The sequence below is a fragment of the Triticum dicoccoides genome, chromosome 4B (assembly GCF_002162155.2).
Source record: "Triticum dicoccoides isolate Atlit2015 ecotype Zavitan chromosome 4B, WEW_v2.0, whole genome shotgun sequence".
In the NCBI taxonomy this organism is placed as follows: domain Eukaryota; kingdom Viridiplantae; phylum Streptophyta; class Magnoliopsida; order Poales; family Poaceae; genus Triticum; species Triticum dicoccoides.
In genome coordinates this window covers 4677788-4686544 of record NC_041387.1, presented here as the reverse complement: position 1 = coordinate 4686544, position 8757 = coordinate 4677788, and the positions used below count along the sequence as shown (strand labels likewise).

The window sequence follows — 8757 nt, the reverse complement described above, 5'->3', positions numbered from 1 at the left end:
TCACAACAACAATGCAGCGGCGAAGCAAGCTAGCAGCGCGAAGCACGCCGGTGCGGGTGCTGCACCACCATTCTTAGGTGTTGGCGGTGTATCTGGAGAGGGAGCGGGAGCGGGAGCGAGTGGCGCCAGGTCCTGCTCGAGCACATCCACGGTGGCCTGGTCAACGTGAAGCGACTTCTCGAGGACGGTGTCAGGGATGCCGGACTCGAAGAGGACAGTCGGGAGCGAGACGGTGCCGGGGCTGGAGCTGCCGAAGGCCGAGAAGGCACGCGCCACATGGTCGCCACTATTGAACTGGAAGTGCACCATGCCCTTGGGGAACACGAACATGTCACCCGTCTGCAGCGTCTGCGCGTACAGCTCACCTTTCGTCTCGTCGATGAGGCCCACCAGCAGCGGACCCTCCACCACGTAAAGCAGCTCTGACGCCCTGCCGGCCACCATTGCAATCATGGAAGAAGAAGCACATATATGACATGAGCACTAACGTGTATATAGTATATACTGAGGATCAATCATGATGAGCTAGAAAGCGTGTAAAGTTTTGTTACCTTGGGTGGACGTGCGGCGGGTTGACGGTGCCGGGGCCGAAGCTGAGGGCGGCGTAGGAGACGGACTGGCCGAGCAGCGCCGGGAACTCGGTGGCGGTGGCCTTTGTCACCGTGAACTTGGCTGGGTTGGCGGAGTCGATAGCGAAGAGGCCTGTGTAGGTGAAGAAGGTGCCGTTGAGGAGCGACACATTGTTGCCGGGCGGCAGGATGAAGTCTGTGAGGATGTCCGGGTCGCCGGCGAGGGCAAGGAAGGGCAGAGCAAGGAGGACGACGAGGGCAAGACACGACGACACCATTTTCACGTAGTAGTAGTAAGGTTGTGTGAAGGGTGGAGGAGTGGAGGTGGCCGGCCTGAGGCTGTGATTATTTGTAGGAGGCTGTAGCCTGTAGGGGCCAAACAAATTGGATTGCCATCGCTATCGTTGTTTCCCAAGTTTGATGCCCTTGTGACAGTTCATGGTTGAGACATGATTATAAATCCAGTGTTACAGTTCATGGTTGTAGCCTGTAGGGACACTCCTAGCTGGAACAAATTGGCTTGCCATTGCCATCGTTGTTTCCTAAGTTTCACAGGTGATATACACGTTTGTGCTCATGTCATATACTCCCTCTGCTCCTAAATATAAGTGTTTTTAGAAATTGCAATATGAACTACATATGGAGCAAAATGAGTGAACCTACACTCTAAACTACGTTTATATATGTCCGTATGTAGTCCATATCTGTATTTTGAATTTCGGCCGAATTTCGGCCATCTCGGCCTGGGGCAAAATCTATCTTCGACCGAAATTGGTCAAATTTGACAAATTTTAGTCAAATTTCGGTCAAAATTTTGGCCGAAATTTTTGAAAATGACCGAAATTCGGCCATCTTGGCCTGGGGCGAGAAAAAAATCTCAAACCAAAAATCAAAACACAGGTCCATATTGAAATCTCTAAAAAGACTTATATTTAGGAGAGGGCCTCCGTGCCCTCTGTTCCTAAATATAAGTGTTTTTTGAGATTTCAATAAGGGACTGCATAGAGAGCAAAATGAGTCAACCTACACTATAAACTAAGTCTATATACATCCGTATGTAGTCCATGGTGAAATATCTAGAAAGACTTATATTTAGGAACGGAGGGAGTATGTACTACATTACATACTTGCAGGGTATTTGGTGCACAGATCATATTTGTCAAGTTGAGGCTGCAAAGTTTGTATCAGAATGAGAACAAAAAGATTCTGAGTCGCATGCTGGTATATCCATATATATGCTTGGAGACACCAAGAGTTGCATGGAATTGGCCAGTTAATTCTTCCTCAGATGTGTGTCAAATAGCACTAGCTGGCTACAGCTTGTTGTACAGTGTTTTTTCATGGCCCTTGGTTTATCAGACTCTTCATCACCTCGCTAGCTAGCTAGATTGCCTCTTGTGTATATAAATAACACAACAGGTAGCTCAACATCTTCACCACAACTCACAAGTCACAACCACAGCGTTCACCAATCAGTCTCTTGGCGCCACTAAATCATTAGCTTACCTTGTAGCTACATTCAACTTCAATGGCGTCCCTCAACTGCTACTCCTTGTTACTGGTGGTGGTTGCATTGGTCACGACGCCACTTGCCGTTGTGGCCGGCGACCCGGACATCCTCGCCGACTTTGTCGTCCCAAACGACATGTACGGGATAGCACCAATGAACATCACCGGCGACTTCTTCACCTACACCGGCTTTCGCGCCACCATGAACATGACCATGCCGATGCCGGGGGCGCAGAACTTCACTGTGACCAAGGCCAGCATGACCGAGTTCCCGGCACTCAACGGGCAGAGCGTGTCCTACGCCATGCTCAAGTTCCCCTCCGAATCCATCAACCCACCCCATACCCACCCTCGTGCAGCAGAGCTACTGCTCGTCCTTCACGGTGCGCTCTCCGTTGGCTTCGTCGACACGGCTGGCAAGCTCTACACTCAGGACCTAGCCGTCGGCGACATGTTCATATTCCCCAAGGGTCTGGTGCACTATCAGTCCAACCCAGGGCAAAGCCCCGCAGTTGCACTCTCGGCATTCGGTAGCGCCGCCGCGGGCACCGTGTCTGTTCCTGTTACCGTGTTTGGTACTGGTGTTGACGATGCGGTGCTCGCCAAGTCCTTCAAGACTGACCTGCCCACCGTGCAAAAGCTCAAGGCGGCACTCACTCCGCCAGCAAAGAAATGATTCGTCGGTGTATTGTTGTCGCCCTGAATAATAAGGCCACATCGAGCTAGTGAATGATGGTGGAGTGAACCTGGTGTTCTTGTGAGTTTTAAGTTGTGTAATAATATGCGCATGTTGTGGCTTGTGAATTGTTATGGTGACTCATGTCAAACTTCATTTGATTTGGGTGTTAAGATTATGCCATCAAATATAGTTGTGTCTGTTATGCAACTCTTGTTTTTTTTTATTTCCATGGTTACAAGTAAACTCTGTTTCTTCTATAGAAATCACACTTATTATTACAAGTCATAACATAAAGCAAGTGTCCCTCTCTATCTTCTGTACACCATTTTGGGGAGAAGCCTATCATTCTAAATAACACTATGGAACTCAGTAGATGGCCGCTCGAAATGAAATGGTTCTGTGCTGTTTTAACTACCTAACGCCACAGAAACATCCAAATATATATGTAACTAAAGACTAGCTACAATCTTGAAATGGATAGAACTAAGAACAAATTTCAATGCATTCACTACACCACAATATATCGCAGCTAAAAACTGCTGAATCGCCCCTCTGGCTAGTGCCTCTTCCTTAGCTCTAATCGCCAAGTTCATCGCCACAATTTGACAGCAAAGTTCACTTAATTAGTTCACTGCTACAAATTTGACATGCCAAAATTTCATCATGCACATAATTGTACACTTTTGTGAAGTCTGAATTGTTTAAAACATGTATCATATGCCAAACTGAAACTGTGTACCATACAACATCGGTGCCTTCAAAATGGTATACAAACTCACCAGGCACAACCCAATACAAAATCGTGAACATATATGTAACTCAAAGAGTCAAGATCATGAGTTCCAAACATCAACACACACAAACAGTTCGATCCAAATCAAGACGACATTGCAAACCCACATAATTCAACATCATTTCACCACCAAATATCTCCTACCATGTGCATGCAGTACTTGGTTGCCTGCGTTGCTCGGCAGGTAGGTTTCCAACAAGCAAAACAAATTCAAAAACACAACACGGCGGACAACAACACCAAACATGCGGCACGAGACACGGACGGGCTTATTTCTTGGGCGGGGTGAGCGCCGCCTTGAGCTTCTGGATGGTGGGCAGGTCGGTCTTGAACGACTTGGCGAGCACGGCGTCGTCGACGCCGGTTCCGAACACGGTGACGGGCACGGACACGGTGCCGGCGTTGGCGCTGCCGAATGCCGAGAGCGCCACGGCGATCGTTGTCCCCTGGTTGTACTGGTAGTGCACGAGGCCCTTGGGGAAGATGAACATGTCGCCGGTGACGAGGTCCTTGGTGTAGAGCTTGCCGGCGGTGTCGACGAAGCCGACGGAGAGGGCACCGTCGAGGACGAGCAGCAGCTCGGAGGCGCGCGGGTGGGTGTGGGTCGGGTTCACGGTGCCCGGCGGGAACACGAGCCTGGCGTACGACACGCTTTGCCCGTTGAGCGCGGGGAACTCCGCCATGGAGGCCTTGGTGAGCGTGAAGGTCGGCAGCGGCAGCGGCAGGGACGGGTGGAAGCCGGTGTAGGTGAAGTAGTCGCCGGTGATGTTCATGGGCATGCCGACCATAGGCGCCGGCACGATGAAGTCGGTGAGGATGTCTGGGTCGCCGGCCACTGCGGCCATCGGCGCCGCCACCAGGGCGACCACCACCAGCGCCAAGGAGTAGAGGTTCATGGACACCATTAGATCACAGATGATCCTGGCTCTTGAAGCTACTGTCTGTTGCTGGTGCTTGTGGCTGTGGAGATGATGAGTGAGGTTGCACTGCAATTTAAAGGCAGCTCGGTTTGCTTTTTCTGGGCAGGAATTGGAGGAACCAAGGAGGTGATGTTTGTCCCTTGTGATGCATAGAGAGTGTCGATTTGCTGGCAAGATTAAGACCAGCACAGCACAGGTAATATGGTGATGTTTGTCCTCGGATGCATCAAAGCTGCCAATAATTCATTGCATTTTCTTTTTTGCGGAATAATAGTTCATTGGTTACTGGGTGAAGATGGCAACTTGTGTAGTTCTGCAATTCTGTGCTGCTTGTTCCATGTAGTTGAACTGACTCAAATTGTACCTTTTCTGAGATTTGAAACGAAACCAAGCATAAATAACATTGTTGGTTGACAGGAAAATTATGGGCAATCAGAGCAAAATTATGGGTAAATGTGTACGTACTATCAACAACCTTTATACAGGCAAAGACTCACAAACATGATAATTCAGGCAAAGACTCACAAACATGATAATTCGATCTTCCCAAAATCAAGAATTCATTGGCCCCTGGGAGAAGTTGCTTGTTCCATGTCTACAAGACATAAGGCTCTGGCATTACTTTTAATTCGTACTCCCTCCGTTCACTATTATGAGATGTTTTGGAGATTTTAATATGAACTACATACAGACTGAAATGAGAACGAATAAACACACTGACATGCGTCTACACACATCCAAATTAGAAAAAGTTGAAACATCTTATACTTGTACCTGTTTACAGAGGCAGTAATTGTCGTTGACTTACTACATAAAATTTGCACTAAGCACGGATCGGAGGGAGTAACACAATCTTAGATTTCATTGCGCTGACAAGAAAATCTTAGACTGTACCAAAAACTCAAAGCAATTCAACATACTTGTGGCACTAGTCCAATCTTACAATGTACCAAAATCTCCACATATTGATAGTGTAGCTTCTCTATTTGAGTTGAGAAGAGAAAAACAGAACAAAACAAAAATTACGTGTTCATTTCCAAAGACGTGAAATGAGACTAAATATGAACTTGTATTTTCTGTTGATTCAGGAATTAGGGACTTGGTGTTATTCAAGAGTTGGGTCAAAAGACACGGGCAAAACAATGGGGAAGCCAGGTGGTATAGACAACCACCATTATCAAATAAAAACCACAAAGACTTGCGTCAAAATCATAGTTATGACAATTTAATCCGCCCGAAATCAAATCTATTTCAGAGGAACTTCATCTTTTACACCATTACCCTCGCAACTAGGGGCCACTATGCAGCTATAATCAAGGTTCAATTATACTACCGGATGGAACATTCATATAGCTGAAGAAACATGAAAACCGAGACAGCAACAAATACAAACAGAGCCTGATAATATAAGGTAGATTTCATTGCGTCTTTAGATTGTACCAAAAACTCAAAAGCAATTCAAACATACTAGTGGCACGAGCGCAAGACAAGACCCACAAAGTGCCTCGCTGAACATAATGAACGTCAATATAACAGCGACATCTCAGTCTACTGGACTAGAAATCAGGTGTTTGTGGCCCTGGTGAAGATCTGCTGGCTGGAGTGGATTGACACCATCCTGATGAGCCCCCTCTCCATCAGGTCCTTGATGGCCCTGCGAGCCAGTGACCCGTTGATCTGCAGGTAGGTAGACACAGGGTGAGTAACATCATCAGCACCATTTATAAAGCAAACAGACACAGACGATACACTAATATACATTGTGCTAACTTGAAAATGCCAGAAGAGTTAAAAATTATTAAATCGAGAGCAGTCACAAATTGGATGCACAGTCCTCAAATCAATCAGTAGTTGTAATGTACAGTTCAATGGGAACTGTCAGGCACAAATTGTTGACACTAAGATGCAGGGGAAGGTTAATTTAGTGTTCAGCAGCATCGTCAAACCACATTTAACTCTATGAAACATTACAAATCAATGGCGATGTTGAATCACGTATAACACCATTAGGCATTAGCACTGCGCATGTCCAAATCAGATTATGAAATATCTGTGACACCAGACATAAATGATCACCACTGCCCTCTGCATCCTAGCTACAACATGGCACACCAAGCAAAATCTGCACAGAAACTACCACCAAAGATGAAGGAGCCGAACGAGAATCCAGCATCGAATCTATCCACAACGCAATCATGTACGCCCTATCTAGACAGGCTTCGAGCGCGCGGGTGTGACCTTGTTCCTGCTCAGAGTACCACTGACTGACTGACCCCAAAACAGAGATCTTGTTCTTGCTTAGAGCAGAACACTTCACCGGGAGCCATGATGCATCACACACATATCCTACCATCCCGAGATCTCAATTCTGACGAAGGTAAGTAAAGAAGAAGAGATCCGGCGGAGGGAGGGAGGGAGGGAGGGAGGGAGGGAGGAGGTTACCCTGAGGCGCTCGGAGAGGACGGAGGGCGTGATCTGCTTGTACTTGGGCACCTCGGTGAGCAGCTTGTCGTAGGTGGCCTGGTCGAAGAGCACCGCGTTGTTCACCTTCTCCTTTTGCTTGCCCTTGCTCCACTTCTTCTTCTTCTGCTTCCCGCCGCCCGACTTGGCCGGCTTCGACGACGCCGCCGGGGCCTTCTCCTTCTTCGGTGCCTGCGAGCGGGACAAGAGAGGGTGCGTCAGCGCGCGTCCGGTGTGGTCACGCGGGGAGACGGATGCGGGGGGAGCGTACCATGGCTGACGGCGGTGGCGCGGCGGCGGAGCGGGAGCGGCGAAGAGAGGAGGCGGCGGCGGCGGCGGGGAGGAGGAGAAGGAATGGGTTGCGGGGTGGAGGAGGGGGTATATGAGTTGGATGGAGGCTAGGGTTTCTCTGCGGGCCGGAGTGGGCTGTTGGGCCGCGCGAGGTGGGCTCGTTCCGGGGAGTTTATCCATCTGAGTCCATTGACCCTAAAAAAAATATGAGTCCATTTGAAGTTTCTTATACATTCAAAAACCGTCCTCGTGTTCGTGCATGTGCAGTGGACGTATCTCAAAAATGCGTGTTTGCAAGGGTGTAAAGGGAAAAGAGGCTCCGTCGTATGAAACCCCCTCTCGGAATTTGCGACAAGCTTTGACCACGACATTTTTAGAAAGAAAAAAGGCTACCATCCAATAGAATTAAATTAATGAGGCCCTTACAGATAACCATATGACACCACAACAAACACACACAACAAAGACAGAAAAAAAACGGCATGATACAATGGTGTCGGGGAACAACCACACCCCCAGACTAACAACAATGCAGACTGATGCGGCGGCACTTGGAGTCATCTGGGTTCTCGTCCACAATCAGGCAACCGGAGCTAGATCCCAGCTCGCCGCACCATCGTCGAGGCTACGAAACCCTCAACACGAAGAGAAGTCCACCGCACTTCAAGCACAGCGTCGATCCGCGCTTCCTTTGCAACGATGTTGCTGACGACCAGTCAAGATCACCAACACAACGACAAAAGGACAGGGCCGGCCCTCATGTACAGAAAGGGACTTGGACATGCCAGATTCCAACAAAAGGGTGCTTGAAGCCCGGTTAGAAAAAAAGAAGGGTGCTTGGATCTCTGGTTGAAATATAGGGCATGGGTGTAGTGTAGGGGGGCTACAGCCCCCCCCCCCTCCACGGGCAAGTTATATTTTTCAACAATTGTTTATATTGGGGTGCATGTATCCCATAAAAATCATTTTTATTTATAATCACATGTATGGGGTACTAACCGTGAATGAAAAGTTGTTGGTTAACTAATTACTTATATCCTTGCTGCCACGCCGGGAATGCATCGTAGATGCGACCCATGGTATTTCCGCATCACGGAACCGGTTGAGGAAATCTTGGATGGCGGCAATGGTCGTGGCATGATCGCCAGCGTCGGGACGGAGGTCCACGATAGACTTCACCAGTCAATATTTTTCATCCAGGGGCGACGAGGCAGACGGGGTACAGAAGCCGGAACCAGTGTGGTGCTAGCCCATGGAAGTCATGAAAAGGGGGAATGCATTGCTTAGTGTTTTACTCTCGTGGATCTTCTCTCTCGGCCCAGGCCCACTACACTGAAGGTATTCGTAGCTACACAACAAAGGTGGTGGCCCCGCGCCAGCTATTTATAGGGCTGGGGCACGAGGAGTTGTCAATTGTTCAGGTTGAGACTTCTTGACGCGGAATCAAATTCTAACAGGTGGCACGCCGTCGAGACTTTGCTATCACTATCAGTAACTAGTACCATGATGAGTAGGAGCCGCGTGTGGAGGTGGGAT

General features: G+C 48.6%; 4 protein-coding genes across 4 annotated transcripts; 1 reads left to right on the top strand and 3 right to left on the bottom strand.

Annotated features, from left to right (window-relative positions):
- LOC119293152 (germin-like protein 9-1) lies at positions 1 to 847 on the bottom strand. Its single transcript, XM_037571709.1, has 2 exons — positions 552 to 847; positions 1 to 430 (listed from the first exon to the last, which is right to left on the bottom strand). The coding sequence occupies exons 1-2, from the start codon at positions 845 to 847 to the stop codon at positions 1 to 3; spliced, it is 726 nt and encodes a 241-aa protein (XP_037427606.1).
- A 1250-nt stretch (positions 848 to 2097) lies between these two features.
- LOC119293151 (germin-like protein 9-3) lies at positions 2098 to 2754 on the top strand. Its single transcript, XM_037571708.1, has one exon. The coding sequence runs from the start codon at positions 2098 to 2100 to the stop codon at positions 2752 to 2754; it is 657 nt and encodes a 218-aa protein (XP_037427605.1).
- A 1065-nt stretch (positions 2755 to 3819) lies between these two features.
- LOC119293150 (germin-like protein 9-3) lies at positions 3820 to 4455 on the bottom strand. The gene has a single exon (XM_037571707.1). It carries the CDS (start codon positions 4453 to 4455, stop codon positions 3820 to 3822), a length of 636 nt encoding a protein of 211 aa, XP_037427604.1.
- A 1399-nt stretch (positions 4456 to 5854) lies between these two features.
- Positions 5855 to 7256, bottom strand: LOC119294500 (40S ribosomal protein S25-2). The gene is made up of 3 exons (XM_037572696.1): positions 7202 to 7256; positions 6913 to 7122; positions 5855 to 6147 (listed from the first exon to the last, which is right to left on the bottom strand). The coding sequence occupies exons 1-3, from the start codon at positions 7202 to 7204 to the stop codon at positions 6034 to 6036; spliced, it is 327 nt and encodes a 108-aa protein (XP_037428593.1). The 5' UTR covers positions 7205 to 7256; the 3' UTR covers positions 5855 to 6033.
- Between the last annotated feature and the right edge of the window lie 1501 nt (positions 7257 to 8757).

Excerpts from the sequence above, each read along its gene's own strand:
- LOC119293151 (XM_037571708.1), top strand. The coding sequence starts at position 2,098 with ATGGCGTCCCTCAACTGCTACTCCTTGTTACTGGTGGTGGTTGCATTG.
- LOC119293152 (XM_037571709.1), bottom strand. The coding sequence starts at position 847 with ATGGTGTCGTCGTGTCTTGCCCTCGTCGTCCTCCTTGCTCTGCCCTTC. Across the intron at positions 431-551 it reads CCGCCGCACGTCCACCCAAG|GGCGTCAGAGCTGCTTTACG; the intron begins GTAACAAAACTT and ends GGTGGCCGGCAG.
- LOC119294500 (XM_037572696.1), bottom strand. Across the intron at positions 6,148-6,912 it reads TCCTCTCCGAGCGCCTCAGG|ATCAACGGGTCACTGGCTCG; the intron begins GTAACCTCCTCC and ends ACCTACCTGCAG.
- LOC119293150 (XM_037571707.1), bottom strand. The coding sequence starts at position 4,455 with ATGGTGTCCATGAACCTCTACTCCTTGGCGCTGGTGGTGGTCGCCCTG.